At 42.2% G+C, this 27,076-nt stretch overlaps 1 protein-coding gene across 4 annotated transcripts in view; it reads left to right on the forward strand.

The window, feature by feature from the left end:
- CUL1 (cullin 1) overlaps window positions 1-27,076 on the forward strand; it is an 88,933-nt gene that overhangs the window by 38,818 nt on the left and 23,039 nt on the right. For all 4 annotated transcript variants that reach the window (XM_069587021.1, XM_069587020.1, XM_069587019.1 and 1 more), the window contains 6 exons: window positions 16,921-17,095; window positions 18,792-18,959; window positions 22,059-22,109; window positions 22,322-22,412; window positions 23,141-23,304; window positions 26,678-26,840. In XM_069587021.1, the coding sequence (XP_069443122.1) occupies window positions 16,921-17,095; window positions 18,792-18,959; window positions 22,059-22,109; window positions 22,322-22,412; window positions 23,141-23,304; window positions 26,678-26,840 (812 nt within the window). The remainder of the gene's footprint in view (window positions 1-16,920; window positions 17,096-18,791; window positions 18,960-22,058; window positions 22,110-22,321; window positions 22,413-23,140; window positions 23,305-26,677; window positions 26,841-27,076) is intronic.

A 27,076-nucleotide genomic window follows, 5' to 3' on the forward strand; every position in this document is an offset into this window, starting at 1 on the left:
TTGGTTTCTTTCTTTCTTCTTTTTAAAATAATTCATTTATTTATGGCGGTGCTGGGTCTTCATTGCTCCACAGCCCTCTTCTCTGGTTGTGCTGAGCACAGGCTGCTCTCTAGCTGTGGTGGTGTTGGGGAGCTCGGGCTTCAGTAGTAGGTGCTCTGAAGCTTGCGGAATCTTCCTGGACCAGGGATCGAACTCATGTCCCCTGCATTGGCAGGTGGATTCTTTACCACTAAGCCACCAGGGAAGTCTCCTATTTGAGCTTCTTGACACCACTGTGTTTCCACGCCCGGCTCAGAGAGCAGGCGCGGGTCCTGACTTCGGGCAGGGGGTGCGGCGTGATGAGGGGCCCCCCGTGGCATACCCGACAGCGGCTGGTCATGGCTAGCCTAGCTGGCAGGCCATCTGGTTAAGTTTGTTGGTTTTGCTTAGCCCCCGGTCTTCCTGCTTCTCACTTCCAAGTCATTCTTTTTTTTTTCTGAAGTTGTTATTCACCTAGAATCATAATTTTAGCCTCCCTTGGAGTCAGTTTAAACTTCTATGTTGATGTCTTTCTCTCTTTCTTTTTCCTCTCTGCCTGCAGAACTTCTCAGACACTTGACAGGGTCTGTTTTCCTCCGTGTGGTGCTGTGAGCTGAGTTAGTTTATTCTGATTTCAAAGTTCCTTTTTTCCCTGGCAGTTGCATTAAGGATGACGTACGTTCCTATTTCCTAGCCTGGGCTGCTTACCTGTCCACAAGTTGGAATACAAGCATATTCAGAATTCACAGTTAAGCTCTGTCCCCACAGTCTGCGTGGAGAAGGAAATGGCAACCCACTCCAGTGTTCTTGCTTGGAGAATCCCATGGACAGAGGAGCCTGGTGGGCTGCCGTCTATGGGGTCGGACAGAGTTGGGCCCAACTGAAGCGACTTAATAGCAGCAGCAGCAGCAGCTGTCACAGTCTGTGACTCAGTTCGCATCACTGGGGTGGGGGCGCTCTCCCCCCGAGAGAGGCTCCTGGGCCCCTGGCAGGGCTGAGAGCCCCCAGGCCATGCAGTCGCGCCGCTGCTCAGTGCCCGCCAGCCGCGCGTGGCGTCACCGCTGCCTTCTCGGTCGCCGGCTCCCCCCTACCCCGCCTGCTCCTCCGTGGCAGCTGTGGCCGTGGGGCTGGTGTTCCCTGTGGCAGCCGCCCTCCCTGCCCACCTGCCCAGGATTCTCTGTCCTGTATAGAAACTCGGGCTCTTCGAAAAGCAGATCAGACAGAAAGAATGTCAGATTGTTTTCACAGTGCCTTGGGATGGTCCCAGTCCACCTTGAGGTGACCGTGCAGCCAGTGAAGGTATTTGGACATCTCTCATCTTGTACTTTTTATTCAGGAGGCGTAACATTAATCCGGTTTTGCTCACCTAACAAGCATGGCTTTCATCAAATAAACCTAAATGTATAGAAGTATTTTCTTCCAAATGTACGCAGCTCTTCATATATATATATACACACACACACATTTATCCATATTTTTAGAATAAGACTCTGAAGGATATAACTGGTTCACAGAGCGAAGAAATGCAAAAGGTCAGTAAGCCTGTAGGAAAAATTTTAACCTCTTATTTGTTAAAGAAATGAAGAATTTAAGACATTTTAAACCTATCGGGTTGACTGCCATTTTAGAGAAGTGATTGTAGCCAGTGCTGGCCCACGTGAAAGAAGCTGGTGTTGCCACAGTTAGGTGGTATCAATCTGCTATGATCTTTCTGGGGAAGTTTAGAAATATAAAGACATAAAAAGGTACTTTGGCCCACTGATTTTTGTTTTATAACTTTTAACTGTCCTAAGGAAATGTGCTGAGTCATTAAAGTCCTTTCCAACTCTTAGAGACCCCACGGACTGGAGCGCACCAGGCTCCTTTGTCCATGGCATTTCCCAGGCAAGAATAGTGGAGTGGGTTACCATTTCCTCCTCCAGTTATGTTCAAATTGTATGTGCCAGGGGTTCAGAATATTTTATAATTGGAAACAACGGGAAACAACCTCATTCTTCAACACTGCTGCTGCTGCTAAGTCGCTTCAGTTGCGTACGACTCTGTGGGACCCCATAGATGGCAGCCCACCAGGCTCCACCGTCCCTGGGGTTCTCCAGGCAAGAATACTGGAGTGGGTTGCCATTTCCTTCTCCAATGCATGAAAGTGAAAAATGAAAGCGAAGTCGCTCAGTCATGCCCGACTCTTAGCGACCCCACGGACTACAGCCTACCAGGCTCCTCCGTCCACGGGATTTTCCAGGCAAGAGTACTGGAGTGGGATTTGATATAAATGGCCATAAACAGCCATAAATAGTATTCACTGACGAATACTATTCATTGACATGTAACACTGTTCCTAATAATGGGGAATGCAGGGTATGAAATGGTTTGTGTGACGTGAAGCCCCAGGACACCGTCTGTACTTTCGGAAAGCTTTGCGCAGCGTGGGAAGTGTCTGTCCGTAGGTATTGGGCTCGTGGATGGTGCTTTAAAACCTCACCTGTGCTTTCTAGCCTGTCAGTATAGAGCATACTTTTTAAAATACAGTTGATTAGTTTTTGCTTATTTCCCTTGTGCAGCTAGAAGTCCTAGTTATTTCACTGGCTTGCAAAATTCCTTCTGTCTTTCGTTACTGACACGGTACTGTTAAAATAGTTTTGGGGATTGAGAAACCAAATCTATCTTCCAGAGGAAACCCATAGAAATTATATTGGGTTGGCCATAAAGATGTTACAGAAAAACCCGAGTGAACCTTTTGGCCAACTCAGTAATCATATCGCGTAGTTGTCTCTGGAGGCAATTTTGGGGGTTTTATTAGTGTAAACATGGTATGTTGAGCTTTCTTCTTCTAAATTTGATTCATGGTGTGTATACTCAGAGCACTTTGAGCTTTGTTAAAACAAATTTTGTGGTTAATCACAAGCTGTTGCGTGCAGTTTTTGCCTTTGAAATAAATGTGGATTTATTTGCTTCACTTGGGATATTCCTTTTCAGAGCCGTACCTGCCACAGCCCAGAGAGAACTTGACTCTTTAGTAGCTTTGCAGACGACAGTGTAGGGTGGGTGGCGGGCGGCGGGCCTGCCGGTGGCTGCAGCTGGGACGTTTGGACACAGCTTGTAGTGCAGAGCCCTTGCAAATGATGTTGACACAGGCAGCTGCTCAGATTTCCACTGTAAGTTCACCTGGATGAGAAGGGGTCGCAGAAACTGGTTCTGTTCAGAGGGAAAATGGCTTGAGTTTGGTAGGAACTGAAAGTCACAGATTGATTCCCCAGATGTGTCGACTTTATGTTGTCAGGCTGGTGCTCTCTGGTAACAGACAGTGGCGGCCAGTGCCCAGTCATAAAGTGTTCACAGGCGCCCTGGGCATCACAGCCAGGGACGGCGTGTGGTCACACAGAGTGCCTGGATGCCCAAGGCGGGGCGGGCACCCAGGCGATGTCTGCCTGGAGCTTTGCCTGTCACTTGACCCCTTTCACGGTGACTTGTCCCTACCAGTCACGCAAAGAGTGTGTTTTGGTGAACGATGGAGCAGTTGTGGGATGCAGAAGAGTCATGTGCCTGTTTCAGAGGCAGGCCCAGGCTCTGCCCTTAATGGCTGAGTGTGGGCAGAGACCCCAGGTGTCTGCCTCGGGCCCCACTCACTGTCCCAGTCTGGCTGCGGTGCCAAAGGAACCCTTCAGGGAACCTTTTGAAAACAAGGTCAGCGTTTTAAAGGTCAGCAGCGTGGCCTTGTCAGGCTTCACTGCCCTAGTGTAAAGCAGCCAGCCCACTGACTCCCGAAGGAGGCTTCTGTTTGCTTGCCCCCGTTTCCTCCTCAGGGTCCCCAGGCCAGCTTCTCAGATGAGGAGCAGCTAGGCTTTGGGCTGAAGCTTTGCACAGTCAGGCACAACTGCCCATTTTATGGCCCAAATCTTGCTTATAGGAAAAACTGCATGGGCTTGAGAGTAGATCGCCGTGGGGGCTTTCTGCTATGTAATTTTTGATTTTAGATACATAATCCTGTTGTAAACCTAGACTAACAAGGCGCACAGTGGAAAGCACACATCTTCTCAGCCACACACCACCCTCACCCCTTCCCCCCATCGAGTCTCTCCAGTGCTGTCTCGGTCATGTCTGTCTGTCTGCGTGTTACTTACACACACATATACAGAAAAAGAGAGTTTGTGTGCAGCTTAGAAATATACTTTAACACCCTTTCCCAGGTTTTAGCAACCATGTGCCTGGGATGGTCCCCTGGTCATCGGTCCTGCAGGGAACTTGCTCTGAATCCTCCCCGGAGTGTGAGGGCCAGTCTTGACGCAATATTGTTTTCTGCGGCTGTCTCACCACCCAGAATTGTTCCTGTCTGCTCTAGAAACAAACGTCTTTGTTGAAGACCATAGAGAAACGCATTCTCCTTGATTCCTTTGATAGCATTTGCACGTTAGTTAGCTGTGGGGTTGCCTTAACCATTGGTTCTGTTACATAAATGCTATTAGACATGCTGAAGATAAATACTCTGAAACCAAAATTAATTTTGGCACGTAGCAGCCTGGATGCAAAATATGTTTATTTCGGATTGTTCATAGTTAGGTCATCTGTTTAATTTTAGGGTTCTGACTTAGTTATTGTTAATTTTGTGTTCTGTTTTATTTTTATGTTCTATAGATAATATTCTGGCTTGTATTTTTCCTTTTTCTGTGGTGTTTCAAGTATTATAGGGCTTCCCAGTTGGCTCAGATGGGAATCTGCCTGCAATGCAGGAGACCTGGGTTCTATCCCTGGCTTGGGAAGATCCCTTGGAGAAGGAAAAGGCTACCCACTCCAGTATTCTGGCCTGGAGAATTCAACTGCACGACTTTCACTTTCTTTCAGCTATTATAAGCTATCTCAAATGCTTTAAAGCAGTGGAAGGGTGTGTATGTGTATGTGATGCAATATTTAATAGTCTCATTTCATTAATTGGAAAGTCTTTGATGATGGGCAATACAGAAAGCTATTATTGCAGAGGAGATGCTCAGAGAAGGGAGAAAGACGCTGACACTATTGAAGTTGGAAGGCTTCAAGAACTAGTGAAAGCTAAGTGAACCTCAAAAGAGGAATATAAATAAGGAGGAAAAAATGAGAAAAGGGAGAAAGCCTTGCAGAGTTTTGCTTGAGGGGGAAAGATGGATGTGAAAGTGGGAAGTGGCACCACGAGAGGACACGAGGCTGGCCAGGAGTAGATGCTATCAGGCTGGCCACAGGACTTAGTTTCACTGGCTTTGACACAGAACGACTCCAGATTGTGGTGAACCTTGCAGACCAGGTAATGTGTTTGTTACTGTTATTTTTTGAAAGCAGTGTAGGTCCACAGGGATGGACATATGACTTAAGAATCCGTGACTTGAGGAGGATGAATCTGGAAGCCAAATGGAGTTAAAACCGGAAAGAGATCAAAGGCACAGGAAGACCAGCTTGGTCTTGGCAATCCAAGCGCGATGTTGTGCAAGTTCTGAACTAGGGTAGTGGTGATGGAAACAGGAAACAAAAGGAGCAGATTTCTGGGCTTCTGGCTGAAGGTGAAATTTGTTTTGACTTTCCCATTGGTGGCATCACTAAAATGATCATAATAAAATCATTTTAAATCAGTGAAGACAAAGAATGGAAGAGAGCTTAGATGAGAAATTTAACCATTTGTTTGTTTGTTCTTTTTATTTAATGCAAAGCAGACTGAGTCGCCGCACTGGTCCCTGGGGTGTAGGAAGCCTCGCCTTAGAGGGAATGTCCCCGAGGAAGGTGCCAGCCACAGCCCCGCCGGCCCTGTAGGCCGGAGAAGCTCAGAGCCTGAAGGCTCCGGCCTGGCAGAAGGTGGAGGGGTGAGAGGTGGTGCGGGGAGGTGAGCGATAGCCCCCGAGTCTGCAGACCTAGAGCCTGTCACGTCCCTCTCCTCGAGTGTGGAACTCCCGACAGCTGAGAGCCTGTATCCCAGGCAGAAGACTCGCTGCTTCTGTTTAGGACACATTGAGTGGGCATTAATTGCATTAATTTGCAAACGGGAGGCCTAGCAGAAGTTGGGATAAATAGGAACTAACAACCGTGGCTGTGATAAGAAGTTAGCATTTAGAGTGACTGGTCCATCATGCTGTACCAGAACACTGCTGGTGATGCTAGGGACAGAACAGTTCTCTGGGAAAACTGAACAGCCTGAAAAATAATGCATTTGTCGACACAAAAGGTGAGCCGTGCAGAACTATGGCCCACCAGCCTCCCTCATGCCAGTGGTGTTCTCAGTTGGTTTTTTAGTGCCTTATCATTATGAGTACTAAGGATTAATAGTTGTATGAAAGAACAGAATAGGCATAGAATGAAAGAGAACAGGAAGAAACTGACAATACAGGGAAAAGAAGAAAATGTGTTTAGAAGTAACATTTTTGAATGTTAGTCACAAAGTCTGAGATGAGAATCTCCTCATGGCAGTAAGTTAGGAACAGGACACTGTGAGAAGAGAACTCACATTTGCAGTGGCGACTCAGGTTTTAAAAAGAATAGTAATAGAAGACCCTGAAGGACATTAAAAAGGAAAGATACGAGGGCAAGTAGCTTTGCGAACAGAAGCAAGCCAGGAGGCCCACTATCTGACTGTTAGAAATTCTAAAGAAAAACATGGAGAGAAGAGTTTTTGAATTTATAATAGTGTTCTTAGAGAGTATAAAATAACTTCCCAGAAGTGAAGATGTTAAATCACTAGTGCTGAAGATAATCAGGAAGAAAAGATGGATCCTGCAGACAAAACCATGAAGTTTCTATGCACATAGAATTAAGAGAGAGCCAGCAGCCTGTGGGTTGAATGTGAGAGCAGGACAGAGTTCCTGGATTAGCACTGCTGGGAAGGTGCAGAGAGCAGTCAGTTCCCAAGAGTAGCTCGTCCTTATGAAGAGGGCTTCCCTGGTGGCTCAATGGTAAAGCATCTGCCTGCCAATATAGGAGACTCAGGAGACTCAAGTTTGATCCCTGGATAGGGAAGATCCCCTGGAGGAGGACATGGCAACCCACTCCAGTAATCTTACCTGGAAAATTCTGTGGACAGAGGAGCCTGGCGGGCTGCAGTCCATGGGGTTGCAAAGAGCTGGGCACGACTGAGCGCACACACATGGAAGAGGCACAGTCAGGGGAAGTGAGCATAGTTTAGCAGCTCGAGTACTGAGGTAGTTGGAGCCTAGCAGCCTGTCTTAGGCCATCAGTTTATCACAACACAGTTAAGAGCACCGTTAGAGTAAGTCTTAATAAAGAAAAATAATAAGAGGACCAAAGTGGTACGTAGGCATTTGCTCAGTAGTAGATACATGACTGGCTCTGTAGCTTTGCTTCTGGTTTTAGGTAGTAAAGCATTTCTAATTGTCTTTAGCTAATTGGGCTTCCCTGGCTGCTCTGTGGTAAAGAATCCGCCTGCCAACGCAGGAGACGTGGGTTTGATCCCTGTGTCGGGAAGATGCCTTGGAGGAAGAAATGACAACCCATTCCAGTATTCTTACCTGAGAAATCCCATGGACAGAGGAGCCTGGTGGGCTACCGTCCTTAGGGTCACAAAAGAGTTGGGTACAACTTAGCAACTCAGCAACAACAGCAGACATCAGAAGTTTAGGTTTTTTATGTTTTGCTTTGAAGGTTTTTACATGTTATTTTCTGTCTTGGAGTTTTCAACCTTTTATCATAAAAAAATTTCAGACAGACAAAGAAGTCAAAAGAATTTTACAGTGAAGACCCATTTTACTGGACTTGCTCAATCACGTATCTGTCTACCCTGAATCCGTATATCCATCCATCCATTTTATTTTGTGTGTTTCAGAGTAAGCTATAGACAACAATACACTTCTCACTAAATGCTTGAGCATGTACATCATTAGTATTTGAAATTTGTTTATAGTTTCCAGTCGAGAAGCGTTGTCTAGCACATTTGCCGAAGGAACCCAAAAGCCTACCCAGATAGAGGGTGTCTTCATCCCTGTGGAAGGTTCCTTAATGCTTCCCAGGGCATCCTGGCCTCCCCTACAGCAGCTACCATAGATTAGTTTGGCAGTTCCCAGGAGTTCATCCAAAGGGCAATAGAGAGTATGTTCCCCTTCATGTAAGGCTGCTTTCATTCAGGGCGTTTTTGAGATTTATCCGTGTTATCTAAGTGGCAGTAGTTTTCTTTCCCTTTTGCTGAGTCATATTCCATTGTTTGAATACCACAGCTTCTTGATTCATTCTTCTAATGATAGATACCTGGGCTGTTTCCCTTTTTTTTGCTATAGCAGGGGGAAAAACTATATCTAAGTGGAGATCTTTTGGGGAGATGCTTTTATATCTCTTGGGCCAACAGAGCAGTGGAATTGCTGCATTGTGTATTAATGGTATGTTTGACTGTGTAAGAAACTGACCAACTGTTTTTCCAAAGTGGCTGTATCATTTTGAATTCATGCGAGCAATGTTTGTGAATTCTAGTTGCCCCACAATATTGCCGACGCCTGCTCGGAACGTCATTCTCTCTCATTTCAGCCGTTCTGGAAGTGTGTGTCATGGTACTTCATGGTTTTTATTTGCATTTCCCCAGTGATTAATGAAGTTGAGTCATTTTCATATGCCAGTGTACCATTTGTATGTTGTCTTTTGTAAAGTATCTGAGTCTTGGGGGCTTTTTGGGGGGATTAATATGCTTTTTATTTTTGAGTTGTAGGAGTTCTCTGTTTAGGAGGCCAGCGTTTTCTCAGACATGTCTTGCTGATATTTCCTCCCAGTCTCAGGCTTGCTATTCCTTTTCTTAATGGTGTTTTTGAGTGAGCAGGTAGTTTATTTTGAGGAAACCTAATTTGTTTATTTTCCTTTAGAGTTATCTTCTGTGACCTATGAGAAACCTTTGTCTGGATCACAAAGATACTGTGTTTTCCTCTGGAAGCTTTGTGGTTGGGCTTTTCCATTTAGGTCTTTGTGTGTGGTGTGAGGTGGGGCTGGAGGTTGCTCTTTCCACCAGGTGGCTCTGCAGTTATTCCAGCATCATTTGTTTCCCCCCCAGGGGCAGTTTGGTGCCGTTGTTAAAACTGCCAGTGTAAATGTGGTTTTATTACTAAAATTGTTTCATTGAAATGTGACCAGTGTAAAGGGAGAATGTATTACTACTTTGATTTGTTTATATTTTGCAAAGTATGGTTGCATCTATATTCATGTGGGATTATTGGTTGCTGTTTTCATTTTTTATAATTTCTTACTGTAGCATTATGAAAATTCTTGAAGTCAGATAGTATAAGTCTTCCAACTTTGTTCTCCTACCTCAGGATTTTTTGACTATTCTAATTCCTTTGCATTTCTCTATAATAAGTTTTATTTTCAGTTTGTCAATTTCTGCCCTAAAAATCACTGGATTACAATTGGTATTGTGTTGAATTTTTTAAAAGCAGTCTTTTTGAGATATAATTCACATGCCATACAATTCATCCATTTAAAATGTTCGTTTCAATCATTTTCAGTATATTCACAGGTATATTCAATCATCACATTTTAGAGCATTCTCATCTCAGAAAGAAACCCTGTACCCTTGAGCTGTTCCTTCCTTAGTCCCCTGCCTCCCTGCTGATCTCCTTTCTGTCTGTAGATTTGTCAGTTCTGAACATTTCATGTAATGTAATCATGCTTGATACGTGGACTGAAGCTTATGTCCGAAAATTCACATGTTGAAGCCCCGACCCCAGTTTTGCAGTGTTTAGATGGGATCTTTAGGGAAATACTTAAGATTAAATGAGGTCATAAGGTAGGGCCCTGATCTATAGGATTGGTGTCCTTAAGTCTTAAAGACCCTCAAGACAGTATTATAAATGTTAGTTTTAAATCATTCTTCGTTTTTTAAAGAATTAAGGAAAATAGTCTTTTATATTTGCACAGCTATTTATTATTTCTGATGCTCTTCATTCTTTTCTAAAGATCCAGGATTTAACCTGGTATGAATTCCTCTGTACCTAGAATTTAAGTCTGTACTACATGAACGCTCCTGATTTTATTTTATCTGAAATTACCCTATTTTGCCTTCCTTTTTGAAGAATACTAGTTAGCACTGCCTCATGTTTTCCATGCCTGGTTGGTTAATGATGAGTATGATGTTAATTTGGGAATGAAAGTGGAGTTGAACTCTGGGTAGAAATTTTAAAAGAGCGTTTAAGAGCACCTCCCCCCACCCCACCCCCAATTAAAATTTTCCTTTCAGTCTGTTCTGTGAGGCCCAGGGCTCCTTGCCTTGTTTCAAGGTCCTCTGAGGAGGTGAGGCTAAAAGGAAATAACGGTGGGGTGAGAGCATGTTCTGTGCACAGAGAATACTTTGTGAAGAAGAAAGAATTTTGTGGTTAGAAGTTGTTAAATACCCTAGCCCTGCTTTCCCCAAAGAATGGCTCTTTGATACCTGAAGAAGTGAAGTCACTCAGTCGTGTCCGACTCTTTGCGACCCCATGGACTGTAGCCTACTGCACTTCTCTGTCCATGGGATTTTCCAGGCAAGAGTACTGGAGTGGGGTGCCATTTCCTTCTCTAGGGGATCTTCCTGACCCAGGGATTGAACCCAGGCCTCCTGCACTGTAGGCAGACACTTTACCATCTGAGTCACAGGGAAGTCCCTACCTGAAGAGATACGTAAACTTTATATGTCCAAAGGAACCATATACTGAAATGCTCGTTATTTCTAAGTTAAGCTCTTTCCACTTATTATCTTGTTAGCATCTCTCCGTCTTGATATCTGGATGTGCCATGCCTATTGCTTCCAGAGCCGGGCATACTCTGGATACTCTGCATACTCTGCAGGCTTCACCCCCGCCCCGAACCCCCAGCCCCGCCTTGTTCTTAGTCTGCAAACCATTAAGGACCATGGGAAGAATCTGCCCCCAAAGAAGAAACCCTTTTAATATCAAGCAAGCTCAGGTTCAAAACTTACAAAACGATGAGAGCAGATTAGGAAAAGCCGGTGCGGGGCTGTGGACGTCTCTCCGGGGGCTGTCACTCTCCGTGTCCAGAGGGGGACCTTGTGTGGGAGACACGCACCACCTTCAGGGCGCACAGGTCCAGAGGAGCGAGGCTGTGTAAGGCCTTTAAGAATGAGTCAACCAGTTTATTTAACTTTTCTTTATTTGCTTATAAGAATGTTGTGATACATCGTTTCACGTCTAAACCACTGATCTTTCAGGAGGTGAATATAAAAATTCCACCTAAGAATGCATTGTGTTAGATTATAATTGGCAGTATTTTCCTAGTGTTACTTAATATGATGCATATCCTGAGTGGAGTCTTGGATTTGACTCCAGATATGTGAATTTGGTACATATATTACTGTTTTTATAACCATTCTGTATCCTGTGACAGTGTTAAAAACAGCTGCATATTATATCCTCAGGATCCAACAATATATGTAACTAAGTCTTTGTGTTTGACAAATAGGATGTTACAGATTTTTTTTTTTTACCATCTTCAGCATTGCTGTCATAGTTTGCTAACTAAAGTAATTGTATACTTCCATGATAATTTCTGTACAGTAAATGCTTGTGAGGATAATGACTGTATCAAAAAGAATGCACGTGAAGGTTTTTGAATATTTGCACATTTTAGTCCAGAAAAATATGTGGCAGTTTGAGCTCTGACCCCAGTGAATAGATGCTCCCTGTTCCTGCACTTGTTTGACTGTTTTTAAGACCTTTGTTAATCTAATAGCTAGAGATTGATATATTGCCAAGAAATAGAGATCAGTCTGAACTAGGTAACCTAAAAAGTTCCCTGGAACCAAACACCTAGAACTGGTGTTTGAAATGTGAAAGGGAGTTAAAAAAAAGTTTAAGTGAGAGTCTTGGTCCACATGAGCAAGTCAGCATATAGACCAAACAGCAGAACTGGAGCCTCAGGAACTACCAACAGAAGGGCCTTTAGAGAGCACTTCCAAGTGTATTGAAAACAATTAGTGATAAAAGAGTCCAGAGTATAAAGGGACAAAACACTATGGAAATAAGACATCATTTTAAAGAAGTGGGGAACTTCTGCAAATGTAAAATAAAGTTATTAAAGATAGATTTTTCATTGTTGAAAGAAAATCACCTAACCCAATGTAATAGGTAGATCAAGAAAAATTATAAAAGTTTGAACAAAGATAAAGTGATGGATGTAACGGACATAAATTGAGATATGGAGCTGAAATAAAAATGGTCAACATACATGTGGTTGTGAAACCTCCAGGAAAAAATTGAACGTAGCTCAGAAATGTTTGAAGAGGAAATAACCCAAGAATTTACCAGAATTGGTGAAAGCTAAATACTGTGCATGTCAGATTTTAAGGTCCTGTCACAAGCGTATGGATACGATGTGCAACTCTAGCATAAGAGAAGAGCCACCGCAGAATAAAGAAGCTAGTGATCCAGTACAGGGGAAAGTGGAGGAAAGGAGAAGCTTAGAGAACAATGATGAAAACAGGAAATGCAAGACAAGATGGTAGAGATTAATCCGTGTATCAGTATAAAAACAGTATACGTTTAAAACCAAGTCCTGGGTGTTCATTGGAGGGACTGATGTTGAAGCTGAAACAGCTGACTCATTTGAAAAGACCCTGATGCTGGGAAGGATTGGGGGCAGGAGGAGAAGGGGACAACGGAGGATGAGATGGTTGGATGGCATCACTGACTCAATGGACATGGGTTTGGGTGGACTCTAGGACTTGGTGAGGGACAGGGAGGCCTGGCGTGCTGTGGTTCACGGGGTCGCAGAGAGTCAGACACGACTGAGCTGAGTGACTGAAGAAACAGTTTCTTTTTTAAAGGTAAATTTTACTGTGGTGATTTGCAGTAGATAAGCCAAAACATAGATACATAAAAGTTGAAAATAGAGGTGGAATACAGGTACTTGAGAGAAATGCTAAGCAAAGAATAGGAAAACCCATGTTAACATCAGATATGATAGATTCTTAAGACCCCGTTGTTAAGAATAAATGTGGTTACTTCCTAATGATAAAAAGAACAAGTCACTAGTAATATAATTCCAATTTTGTATGCTAATTAACAGGACCTCAAAATATATGACAAATATTTTAGAGAATTATGAGACTTGATTGGCAAGCCCGTAACTGAATAGAGAGAGGGATTTCAGTAAAATTTTCTCAGTAATTAATAAACAGACAAGTCATTGACAATATAGATGATTGGAAAAACAAAACTGACCAGCTTGCTGTAACAAGCTGTTGTGTCCAAGTTAGAGAGTGAACATTTTCTCAAGCATGTGTAAAGCAAATCATCACGTATTCACCTATAAGTCTCATCAAATTTTAAAGAAACCACCCAAAAGGTAACATTCTCTGATTAATTTTAGCATGAAATTAAGTTTTTTTTTTAAGGTTAAAAAAAATACTGTTGAAGTCTAAATTCTAAACTCTGTCAAGTTAAGTAGTAATGGGAAAAAATAAATAATAACTGATAAAAGAAAATACCAGACTTAAGTGATACACCCAGAGGGGTGAAGAGCAGGAAGTCTACTTACGGCTTATATTAAAAAGAATGAAGAGGAAACATGACAGAGCTACTCAGCCAAACAAGGATTTATAGAAAGCAAATGTAAAGGAAGGAGTAAGTTTAAAGGACTAGAAATATAAATACAGTGATGAAAATTAATGCATTTTAAACTGGTTCCTTAAAGAGTGGACAAGCCTCTGGCAGAGTTAAGACTATTTTAAAAGGGGGACCATTAAGTAGGCATTTTTTTAAAAAAGAAGACTGAACTGGGCAGTCTACTTAACCTCTTTTGAAATGGACAGTTTTCTAGAAATAGCAATACGTATGGTTGAGAAATGAAAGACCATTTATAATGTCCATTGACATCATTCTAAATGAATGACCATTGAGAAAGACCATTTCTGAATTGTTGGTTATCTATGCAGGGAAATGTATACTCACTTTTCTTCCTCATGTTGTATACAGTTTTACTCAAGGTGGATTAGGAACCAGTGTGAAAATCAGATTTAAAAGAAAATACAGTAAAAATCATGGCAAAAATTGGAACCTGCCAAAAGGTCATCAGGAGTCTAGCAACAGCAGAAGGGATTAAGTCACTTCAAATCTATACTGCTATACAGTATATTACACGTGTGCTGGTCATGTGTGTGCTCAGGCGTGTCCCACTCTTTGCAGCCCCATGGACTGTAGCCCTGCAGGCTCCTCTGTCCGTGGGATTCTCCAGGCAAGAGCACTGGAGTGGGCTGCCGTTCTTCCTCCAGGGCGTCTTCCCGACCCAGGCAGCAAACCTGCCTCTCTTGCATCTCCTGCATTGGCGGGTGGATTCTTTACCACTGCACTGCTAGCTGAAACTATGTTGTTAGAAAGAAATGGCAGAAGCAGATGTACAATTTGTTATAATTTTTTTGTAATATAAAATTTGAAAACATGTAAAATAATTGCATGTATCGTTACATGTTTAGTTAAATGAAACTCGCTCAGTCCTGTCTAGCTCTTTGCAACCCCTGGGCTGTACCTGCCAGGCTCCTCTGTCCGTGGGATTCCCCAGGCAAGAATACTGGAGTGGATTGCCATTCCCATCTCCAGGGGATCTTCCCGACCCAGGGATGGAACCCAGGTCTCCTGCATTGCAGGTGGTTTCTATACCATCTGAGCCACCAGGGAAGCCCTGTTGTTACACGGTGACGTGTGAACCGTTCATAGCAATGCTAAACATTGGTAGACATTTGCCCTTTAGGGAGGGGGAGGAGGCGTGGGATTGGGGAGGAGCGCATGTCAGTTACACCCTGTTCCAGTCAACCAGAAAGTCGGTGGGGATTCTTGGGCGCACTGTAAGGTTTGTGCACACTGGGTCATGAGTTTGAGACAGTGGGTTGTATGTTATAACCTGTGATTCTCTATTTGAAGTATTTATTCAAGTGACTTAGTGTTTTATGACTTAGTTCCCCTGGAGGAGGGCATGCAGCCCACGCCAGTACTCTTGCCTGGGGTATCCCACGGACAGAGGAGCCTGGCAGGTTTTGGTCCATGGGGTTGCAGAGAGTCGGACACGGCTTAGTGACTAACACTTTCACTTCACTTTCTTTGATTACCACTGAGATTGAGGCGTTTCTTAGGTTTTTGGCCCCTAAACTACTAACACATGTTTCTTTCTAGCCTTTGGATTTTCAGTTGGAATCCTTATGTTTCTTTAGAGATGAATTTTTTTCACCCTGTTTTAATTTACCTCAATTTATTAAAAATAGTAAGTTTAAAATAGTTATTACTAAAATAGTTTCAGAATTTCAGATAAAGTCTTTATAGGACTTTGCTTAAAAAGGCCTTCTCCATCAAGAAAATATTTGTATTTGTTTTATGGCTTCTCTTTGTATATTTTAATTCTTAATCTGGTAATATATTTTGGAATATGAAATTTTTGAACCACCCCTTGCTATAATGCCATTTATTCAATAATCTTTATCCACTGACTTGAAATAATCTTTATATAGTAAGTTCTTAAACACACCAGAATATTTGGTTTCATGTTTTTTCTGTCTGAATAAGTATCGGTATCTTAATTTTATCCAAGGTAGTCCCATGCACAGAGAAGCCTGGTAGGCTGCAGTGCCTGGGGTCACAAAGAGTCAGACACGACTTAGCAACTAACACACACAAAGCTCTTGCAGATGAACCGAAACAGGAGTGAAGGTCGTGACAAAACGGCTCGTCTCCACCTGTGTCCACAGTGCGCGCTGTTGCTCCTCTGGAATTGGTCAGCCTTAGGCATCCCTGACTTTCAGCTGCGATAGAGGACTCCATCTCTTGAGCTACTGTTTTCTGCTTTTTATTAAATATTTTTCATTTTCAGAATGTCATTCATTTCATTTCAGTCACTCAGTCGTATATGACTCTTTGCGACCCCATGGACTGCAGCATGCCGGGCTTCCCTGTCCATCACCAACTGACGGAGCTTGCTCAAACTTATATCCGAGTCGGTGATGCCATCCAACCATCTCATCCTCTGTCGTCCCCTTCTCCTCCCGCCTTCAATCTTTCCCAGCATCAGGGTCTTTTCCAGAGAGTCAGTTCTTCACATCAGTGGCCAAACTATTGGAGTTTCAGCTTCAGCATTAGTTCCTCCAGTGAATATTCAGGGTTGATTTCCTTTAGGATCGTGTGGTTTGATCTTGCAGTCCAAGGGACTCTCAAGAGTCTTCTCCAACACCACAGGTCAAAAGCATCAATTCTTTGGTGCTCAGCTTTCTTCAGAGTCCACAACTCTCACATCCATACATGACTACTGGAAACACCATAGCTTTGACTAGATAGACCTTTGTTGGCAAAGTAATGTCTCTGTTTTTTAATATGTTGTCTAGGTTGGTCGTAGCTTTTCTTCCAAGGAGCAAGCGTCTTTTAAATTTCATGGCTGCAATCACCATCTGCAGTGATTTTGGAGCCCCCAAAAATAAAGTCTGTCACTGTTTCCATTGTTTCCCCATCTATTTGCCATGTAGTTTGGTTAAATCCACTTACAAATCATTTTAAATGTTTTGGGTATTTTTATATTTGTAACATACACTTCTGGAAATAGTCATAGCTTAAGCATCATAATAGACTATGGTCATAGCTTTTTGTTTTCCTGAAGTAGATAATTGCTTTTTTTTCACTTTCCACTTTCTCTCTGTACCATTTGCCACTTTTCTTACCTTCTGATCCACTCGGAGCAGTTTCCCACCAGGTAATGGCATTAGATGATCTGGAAGGTCCAGAATTCTCTTGATGACTTCCTCCAGAAACTCCATCCTCGGAGCTGGCTGGCTCTTCGCTTGATTGGTGTGTAAATGGGATCTTACTCTGGTTTTAACGGGTTTCTGTCGCTGTTTGGAAACACTGACACTGCACTAGCTTGTAAGACACTATGTTCGTAACAGTGACTGTTGACATTGATGATGCACGTTGATTTCCTTGACTTTTCTCCAAGTCACGTTTATAACTACTGCACGAGTGTTCACCAGTCAAACCAAGCTCGAGGGGCTGGTGTCCCTCCTTCTAAATCGAAAAAGGGGCAGACGCCGGGGGGAGCTCAGTTTGTGGGCCTGGAATTGTACAAACGGCTTAAAGAATTTCTGAAGAATTACTTGACAAATCTTCTTAAGGTAAGATGTTTTACATTTATACTGAACATTTATAATAGAATGCACAAAAATGAAAAGTCGTGAAATAACGATTGTGAGTGAGTTTTCCATTGCTCTTGGCACTGACGTGTCTGTGCCTGAAGAGGTGCTGCTCTCAGGCCGTTTGCCCGTTATGAAGATGAACCCCTTCTAAGCCACATTCTGTTAACTTCTTAGATTAGAAGTTTCTGATGCCTTTCCCTATAGTAGTACTTTCCTTAAATTACTAACTATTTGGTGTTTGGTGGTTAAAGAGCAATGAACCTATTAATTTAAAGCATATAATTATGAATTCAAGTTATCTATGTGTATTTTGAACCCACTGTAATATTCTGTATTAGGTGTATGAGTGACTAAGGTTATCCAGCCTCTGGTAATCACATTTTTCCAACATGTTCTGCACACGTGTGTATAGAGATTTTTGATTTACACAAATAATGTCCAAAAAATTCCAGCATGCTCCAAATTTGTTTTTCTTAATATATTTTGCAAGGTAACTGGAAACTTTAACATCATTTAACAGAGCAGAGTTGAGTGAGCACAGTCGTGACCAAGACAGTATCTTTTTCACGTTCCCAAGCAGTCTTGATGAAGCCACTGTGTCCTCCTGGCTCTGATTCGCAACATTTTGTAAAGTGAACACTGGGATTCATTGTTCTTTAGTATCGAAATGATGAACAGTGTGTTGTGTGCGGAAAGGTGTTGATAGGCCTGCCGTCAGCGATTTTTTTTTTTTTTAATTTTTTAAAAAGGTCATCTGATATCATCCAGAAGAGCTTAGCTTTACATGTTTGGGTTCATCCCTTGTTATTTAAATCTAAATGAACACAAATTTGGTTGTGTCAAGATATGGTCAGGTTTCCACGTGGCTTGTTGGGTCACTTGTGCACCTGTGTGTTTCTGGAGCTTTGCTCAGTAGCTTTTTATTCTGCCGGTTGGAGGGCCTGAGGCTGACAAGTTTAGGGGTAGCCCCAGGCCCCGAGTTCATGAAGGGGCTGACCACCACCAGCACCCCCTGCCAAGCTCCCGGATTTCTCTTCTCCTGCAGCACATTTTAATGATATTGCAATTTAATGCCCCATTTTTAAAGGGTAAGATGTCATTTGTAGATGTTATTAATACCTAAGAAAAATTTTCAAGTTAGTTTCCTCTGAATAAAGATTTGTGGTTTAAGTTGTAAAAATTTCAGTAAAAGTTAATTTTTATAACTTTTAAGTAAATTTAATGAAGAAAGAAGATACATTTAAAAATGGAATAGTACTGGCCCCATGACCTAAATTGTTAATCGGATATCTTTTTTAACAGAGAAATTACCAAAAAATAAGGGATTTCCTTAACCTGTCCCTATTTATGAATATAAAGGAATTACCCTCATATTCTGCAAGTTCAGTCTTTTACAAATGTATATGCATATTTAATACTGTGGAAAAAGTTCCAGTTTGGGATGAAAGAATTTTTGTTAAAATTCTCTGTAGTCTAACCCTCATGAGCTACATTCTTGTGAGAATTTGTAGTAAATGAGTATGTTTTGTGTATAGAATAATTTAAAGAACCCGTCTATCTAAAACCCCGAGCATCAATGTATGTTAACGCAATAGATTTGTTTCAGTGAACTCTTATCTTTAATTCATCACGTGACAAATTTGTCATCTTAAAGCTTTAGTTGCCTTGTTTCTAGGACGGAGAAGATCTGATGGATGAGAGTGTACTGAAGTTCTACACTCAGCAATGGGAAGACTACCGGTTTTCAAGCAAAGTGCTGAACGGGATCTGTGCCTACCTCAACAGACATTGGGTTCGCCGCGAATGTGACGAAGGACGGAAGGGAATCTATGAAATCTATTCTGTAAGATTTGACCACATACCTTTCAGATGTGCGTTTTTCTTGGAGATGTTTCCTTTCCAGCAAGGGATATAATAGCGGATAGTGAGCAGCTTTCAGACAAGCAAGCTAATTTTCAAAAAATGGCCCTTGGATGATTTGTGGCAAGACAGGAGAAGTATGAGTAATTGGAAGTTCCAAAATACAGCCTGCATGCTTCTGCAGTTACTGATTTAAAAAGCCGACCGTGGGGCTGAGCCTAGAGCTGTCGCTGTCTTAGCACAGCAAGGCCTGCAGGCAAAGCGGGTCCCATCCCCAGGACTCGGGCCTCCATAGTCAGCCCTTGTAGCCTTTAGGGGTCAGGGAAACTGCTTCCAGGAGCAGACTGTGATGTGAACTTCCATCCTGCCCACTCACTTTAGGAAGTAATGTCACAGAGTTCAAAATGGATGGGTTTTTAAAGGACTGCAGGAAAATGAATTCTGAAGAGGCAAAGTCTGAAATGTTAAAACACCTTCATTAGTATGTTTCTTCAGTCAAGGAAGCTTTTTCCAAGGCCCATTGGTTTTCAAAATGTAGTCCCCAAACCTTCAGCATCATTGTGACCTGGGAACTTGTTAGAAAGGCCAATATTTGGGCCTCAAGCAAGACTTGCTTAACTGGACGCTCTGGAGGTGGGGCTGGCCAGCGTGTTGTTAGCAGGCTCTCCAGATGGTTCTGATCCTCGTTCTAGTCTGAGAACCAATTAAGGCAGGACTTAGACCCCCAGATGGAGAAGGCAATGGCACCCCACTCCAGTACTCTTGCCTGGAAGATCCCATGGACGGAGGAACCTGGTAGGCTGCAGTCCATGGGGTCGCGGAGAGTCGGACACGACTGAGCGACTTCACTTTCACTTTTCACTTTCATGCACTGGAGAAGGAAATGGCAGCCACTCCAGTGTTCTTTCCTGGAGAATCCCAGAGACGGGGGAGCCTGGTGGGCTGCCGTCTATGGGGTCGTACAGAGTCGGACACGACTGAAGGGACTTAGCAGCAGCAGCAACAGTAGTAGACCCCTAGAACAGCCTCTCTGTTCATAATGGGCTCGGATACACAGACAGTACCTTTTCTGAATGGTGTTAAAATGTCAGTTCTGTTGCATGAGATTATCTCCATACCCACGAATGCTGCTGTAATAGCAGTGCTTTGTAGCTTTACAAGTTTACTTAAAAGGAAAACATAATGTGCCATAGATGCATAACAGATTTACCATTTGTATAGCTCAGTTTCTATACCGAACTGTTACCTGCTTCTTAATAATGTTATGTTACATAGCTTTAACAAAGCTTTCTATGTTTAGTGTTGATTTGAGCCTCATGTAGTTTACCTTTTCCGTTAAAAATAACTCCTTGAGACTGAAAATCGTCTGTGGGAATCAGCATGATTTTGATTTCCCCCTGACTGAAAGTGCCATACATGTGCCCTGTAGTAATGTCACAGGCTCCTACAAATCATTACGGTCTTTAAACTTTATGTATACTGTTCTCAAAATTTGACTGCTTTTTTTTTTCTTTTAACTTTCAAAATTCATAGCTTCCCCACCCTCAAATGCTGCAGTTAGTTTGGAAGTGCACTCTGCAGCCACAGCTCTTAGCAGAGGCCAGGGGACGCCCCTGTCTGGAACCAGTCTTTCCTCTGCGTGCTTTTCCATGAGGCTGTTGAACTCACAGTGCAAATACCAATTGACAAAGCAACGGTTCTCACACAGTGGTCTCTCGTTGCATTTTCCAGAATCTCCAGGAGATGGGGATGCTTTGTCATGAATTACAAAGTTTTCCTTTTTTCCTAATAATTTTTTCTTTTCAGTTACAGAAGGTTGTCGGTTTCCTTTCAAGTCAACCAGAGGACATAAATTAATTTCATTATCCACATATTGAAGTGATGCAGCAAGACTTTCCCCCTGATTCTGTCCCTCTGAACTTCCTCTGGCTTACCTTTGGTGCTGCTCTCTCAATCTTGCCTTTCTTCCTTCAAAGCGACCAGTTGTCCAGAGTTAAATCACATCTGTCTTACGCTGTCTCAAGTTACAAAAATATTGGGAAAAAGTTACTTTTGAAGGTGTAGTGTCTTCACTAGCCTCCCTCCTGCACTGAGGAGGCCTGGGGAGTTGGAACAGAGGGTGTGCACCTGGAGAGTGACTTCCCAAACCTTGCCCCCCAGGGGGCATTTCTCCTGAAAAGCTAAGACTCTTCCCTTCCCAACATCTTCTTTGACAGACTAGTTCCTAATTCTGAAATCACCTTTTTATTCTAATAGAAGACTTGGGTATACATTGTTCATATCTTATTAAAGATATTTTCTCTTAAATACTGCTTTCATGCTGCCCTTTTTTTGGTAGAAGTTTTTCATTTTGTAAATGAAATTTACATAGAATTTTTTCAGAACTGTATGTATAAACCTAGTTTTATCTGTGGTTAAATTTGGGGAAAAATAAGACTGATAGCATTTATATAAGTTTCTCAGCAGTTTTTGAGTATTAAATTCTCTTAAGTTTGAATTTAGCTGAATAATACCTCTCTCAACAGTTTAAAAGCCATATATGAATTAATATTTCCCTTTTGGAGGGGGTGAGCATTTTATAGTAATCGTCTGACGTACCCTTTATGAGAAGTTTCAAAAGCTTTTTTAAAAAATGCATCATTTGCACACACATAAGTAAAATGGGAAATTTGAATACTTTATGTATAATAAAGGTTTCTTAGGTGGTGCAATGGTAAAGAATCCGCCTGCCGATGCAGGAGACACAAGAGACTCAGGTTTGACCCCTGGGTCGGAAAGATCCTCTGGAGTAGGAAGTGGCAACCCATTTCAGTATTCTTGCCTGGAAGATTGTTAGACAGAGGAGCCTGGCAGGCTACAGTCCATGGGGTTGCAAAGAGTCAGACACAGTTGAGCACGCAAGAAAAAAGAGAAGTTTTTAACTCAAGAGAATGGCTCTCTGATTTCATCATGACTTTTTAACCAAGTTTATAATTAAAAATATTGATACTTATAATCTGGGATTAAGGCTGTCTCCTACAGCTTTGAAAAAACATAGTAAAAGTATAGCCATTTAATACTGTTGCTTTTTCTTTTCATCCAGCTTGCATTGGTGACTTGGAGAGACTGTCTTTTCAGGCCATTGAATAAACAGGTACCTACTTGTGCGTGTTGTGTTTTCCTTTTAAAACCCCTTCCAGGTGTCATACCTTAGCCTTTGTCTTTCTCAGTCCTTTATAATATCCTCAGAGTACCTCTCATCTTGCCTCTGATAGATTTGAATGTGTAAGAGCTATGTAGTAACATAATATTGGTGCATACCATAGTCTATAATCTACATGTCTCTTTCCTATATCTGTTCTAAAGGTAACAAATGCTGTTTTAAAACTTATTGAAAAAGAAAGAAATGGTGAAACTATCAATACAAGACTGATAAGTGGAGTTGTACAGTCTTACGGTAAGCAGTTTCCCTTTAATTCGGTGAAAGCTTTGATATCAGTGGCAGTGAGAACAGAGATGCAACAGGTCTGTTTTCAAATAGTGTCATGAAGAACGTTGTGAGCACTTACCAACGCACTCACAGTTCTCTTCACTATGTTTGATTTTACCCATTATAAAGATTGTTTATCCTCTTGCCTTAAGGAGATTTTGATGGACTAGACATTTGACATTTGAATTATTTTCTTTTCTGGTTTCACACTGAATTACTGGATCTATATACCTGTATAGACTGAAAGCTAAGCACTTATATATGCTTAGAGTGTCATTAATGGAGCTGAATGATAACCAGAAATCTGTATCATCTTGAACAACTGCCATTGAGAAGCCAATAAAGCAACACAGTGGTTTAAAACTTAAGTAATGTTCTGTTTCTTTGAAAGTTTAAAATTAAGCATTATTATTTTTAAGCTTTAGAAATATTAAGATGTTCTCTTAATGAACTTGATGAGAACTTTGAAGCATGCCTGGCTGTTGGTCAGAATCACTTGCCTTTGTGTGTCTTGGATTTTTTTTTTTTTAATGCAAAATGTATTTACCAGAAAATAAGTTTGCCTTTTGCCCTGCTATTTTATTCTTACCTTTTCAACATAACTTAAACTGAAAGCTACACCTAAAGTAAAATATATATTCCTTAAAATATAACCAAAAATGAAGCAGTTGAAACATAGTTCTGTTTACTTCCAGTGGAGCTGGGACTGAATGAAGATGACGCCTTTGCAAAGGGCCCCACGCTAACAGTGTACAAAGAGTCCTTTGAGTGTCAGTTTCTGGCAGACACAGAAAGATTTTATACCAGAGAGAGCACCGAATTCTTGCAGCAGAACCCGGTTACTGAATATATGAAAAAGGTAAGCTTAAACATACTTAGAGTAGGGTTAAGTTAAAAGTTCCTGCTGCTCAAGTAAATTACTCTTTTTATGCTTATATATGCAGCTTCCTTCAAAGTCATGTCTTGGGCACTGTTAACCGGTAGTGTTTGTAGCAGGTGCAAATGGTTTCTCCCCACTCACTAAGGAGCTTGTATAAATTAACTTAATAATCGTGGCTCATGTTCTCCTACTGTGTGGAGGATGTAACTGTTACAGCTGAATGACATACGTGTTTGAACACTCTCTCCTAGAATGTACAGGTGTATCTAATGGCAGCCACCGTCTTACATCAGTGAAAAAATAGTATTTGAAGAAACAAATTTTTATCTGCACACTTTAAGCTTTTTACTTTTTTGCTTCTGAGATCTCTCCTAAAAATCTATTTAACACAACCTTCCAGTGTGTATTAGAGAAGTCCTTCTGAAAGAACAGGATCGAAATTTTAGATGAGAAGACTGGGGATTGGTCTCTGCATCATGAATCTTCTACATCAAGTGATGTCACAGTACAGTTCTGCGGGAGGTATTCTAGCTTCCCTTCTCGGAAATACCGGTGTCCCAGACTTAAGCTCAGAGGAGTGACCTCAGTCAGGGGTCAGCAGACTTTCCTTGAAGGGCCAGATGGTAAATACTTTAGACCTCGTGCACACGTGGTCTCGTCTGCAACCGTTCAGCTCTGCATTATGGCACAAAAGCAGCCGTGGCAACATCGAAACTGTGCTCCAGTGCAAGTTTCCTTCCAGCAGAACTTTGCCCCCAGGCAATAGTTTGCCAACCCCTGACCTCAACGGGCAAGGAGACTTCCAGGGGGTCCGGGGCTGCGTGTCGGACACCCGCTTCTCCCTTTAGTCTCTGTTCACTTGGAGGGCAGAGTCACTGCAGAGTCACTTTCTCCATGTGCTGAGACCAGAAGTCAAGGAGAGCAACAGCTCCCCTGTCTAACCACATAAAGTCCTCCTCAGTTTGTCCATGACGTTCCTAGAACATTTTCCCATAAGAGATAGTAATTGTAAGTGGGCCTTACAAGTCTGAAGTTAAAAGTCCTTGACAGATGAGTCCTTCAAAACCTAACAGAAGTGGAACCCCACAGAACTATTACACTTGGGAAAGTGATAGTTCTTTGTGTATTTACGAGTTAAGTTAGCTTTCATGTGCCAGTCTGGAAGCTAACCAGCTTATTGAGAGTTGAAACAGCTGCTTGACCAATCAGTTTTAAATCTAAGCACTGATTTTTACAGTGTAGTTTTCATAAACATATCTTTTATTGAACTGTACTATATATGGTAAGTCTTTTAAAACTGTATATGTTTTTTAAAAGTGTAGCCTTTTATCAGGATACAGATCCACACGTGTGGTTCAGGCCTTTTCATTTCATGGACTTCTTCGTGAATTGCAGTTACCTGCTGTCCACACCGAGGAAGGTGGTAGTGCTTTGGTGCATGGAAATCCGCTTTATAGACGTATGGTTTCAACCCAGTCTGAGCCCTGCCTTCAAGGGAGAATGTGCTACCTGCATCCTGGCCATCTTAAATGGGGTTTCTTGGGTTAATGGTTTGGCCCAAATCTGGTTGGGTCTTAGCAAACATGACAGCCATTCCATTTGAAAAATCCACCATGTAGAGATTCTGTGGGCTTAAAATTGGAATTTAACTGTCTGAACAATGCTACTGTTACTACTAGCTGTAGACTTGCATCTCAAACTGGGCTATGTGTCTAATTGAAAATCCCCACTCCACCATTTACTAAGGGTGACTTTAACCCCCTAGTAAATGGTGGTTAAAGTCTGTTCCTCAGTTTCCTCATCTGTAAAATGGGGATATTTTACCATCGTCATCATCATCATTATTATGTATTATTTGATGTTTGGCCATGAGTATGCATCAAAACCTCCAGTGTATGCCTGATAGTACACAGGATAAAATATGGAACATTTTATTCAATAACTTGAGAAAATATGTTTATATTCGAATACTATTAGGAAGTAAAATACAAAACTCATGAACAGTTTTGAGATAAAACATCAACTTTCAAGAACTACTCTCCTTTTAGCAGCTCGTTTAGGCTAGATGTACAGATTCTCTGGGGTCTGTGTTCCTTTTTCTTGCATTGTCCTTCAGAGGAAACAGCTGAGAGTCTGTGGCTTCCCTGCTACTGATGGTGTCGGGGGAGCAAGCCTCAGCCACGTTAGTTTCAGTGTATCTTACTCTCTGTCTCTTGTGATTGCGTCTGTGGTGAGCCTTCAAAGAATACTTGACCTTTCTAGGTTTCTAATATCATTTTTTTAAGTTTTAAAAACAAAATATATGTTATGAATTTGCTGACTGCTTTTTGATCCATTTTTTCATTTTGTTTTTCCTGTATACTGATCCTAATAGAATTAATAGAGACAGTCTTTGCTTAATTTTATTTAGTCCTTTTGAATTTGTACTCTGATATAATTGTCTGCCAAGGACAGTGGTGATCACGAGCTTATTTACCGTCAAATCAACAGAGAATGTAGATCACTGTCCCTCCTAAAACCTAATGACTTCATACCCAGGAGTTTGGGTTTGTTGGTTTCCCTGGTCATGAAGTCTGTGAAATGTGGAGAATGGCATTATGTCTGAAAAAAAACAATGTACATACCTTAATTTGAAAATGCTTTATTGCTAAATTATGCCAAAACAATTATAATAGCAACATCAAAGATCACTGACCAAGGGTCAGCTTAACAAATAATAATAATGAAAAGTTTAAATATTTTGAGAATAACCGAAATGCAGCACAGACACACAGAGTGAGCACCTGTTCTTGGAAGAATGGTGCTGACAGCCTTGCACAACTAGGGTGACCACAGACCTTTAGTTCCTATTTAAAAGCAAAAACCAGTGCCAGAGCACAGTGAAAGGAGGCTGGCCTGTGGTCGGTAGTCCTCCCTTGTTCACGGTTTCAGTCACCCACAGTCAGCCTCTCTCTGACAATATGGAATGAGAAGTTCCAGAAATAAACAGTCTGTAAGTCTTAAATTGCAGAGTATCGATAAGGGTATTACCCTCGAAAGTGTGAAACAGCACGTATCTGTAGGAAGGAGATTGATATAAAGACATTCGGATGGTTAATCATGATAACCTCGTTGAAGTCATTTGAAGAGGACTTGGAAACAAAGATACAGGTTACAGAGGAAGTGGTGCGCACCGGGGACCGGTTATTGTGGTTAGCATTCCCTCCCCACCCCAGCCTGAGTCAAAGGACCCCTTCCCTCCTCTTGTTTTCTTCTTCATACTAGGTAGGGCAGGATTGCGAGTTGAATTTGTCATTGGTTTTGTTTTAAAAAGACACAAGTCCAAACTGTTGACCTGAGCTCACTCCCGCAGGCGGAGGCTCGTCTGCTGGAGGAGCAGCGCAGGGTCCAGGTGTACCTTCACGAGAGCACGCAGGACGAGCTCGCCAGGAAGTGCGAGCAGGTGCTCATCGAGAAGCACCTGGAGATCTTCCACACAGAGTTCCAGAACCTGCTGGACGCCGACAAAAACGAGGGTGAGCCGCGGAGATTCGGAGCGCGTGGATGTTGATTACGATCTGTGATCATGAAGTTGTGTGAAGGTCTAGACTCAGAGTTAGCGCTACCACACCAGCCATTCTTTAAGAGGGCTGTGTGTGTGTGTACCTTGCGGTGTGTTGATCTCAGATCTCTGTAGCGTGTTTTGGGTATGACTTTTTAGGAAGAACATCTTTTCAGTTTGATGTGGAGTCTTGACTTCTTCCATACACTT

This window comes from Ovis canadensis, chromosome 4 (genome assembly GCF_042477335.2).
Source record: "Ovis canadensis isolate MfBH-ARS-UI-01 breed Bighorn chromosome 4, ARS-UI_OviCan_v2, whole genome shotgun sequence".
In the NCBI taxonomy this organism is placed as follows: Eukaryota; Metazoa; Chordata; class Mammalia; order Artiodactyla; family Bovidae; genus Ovis; species Ovis canadensis.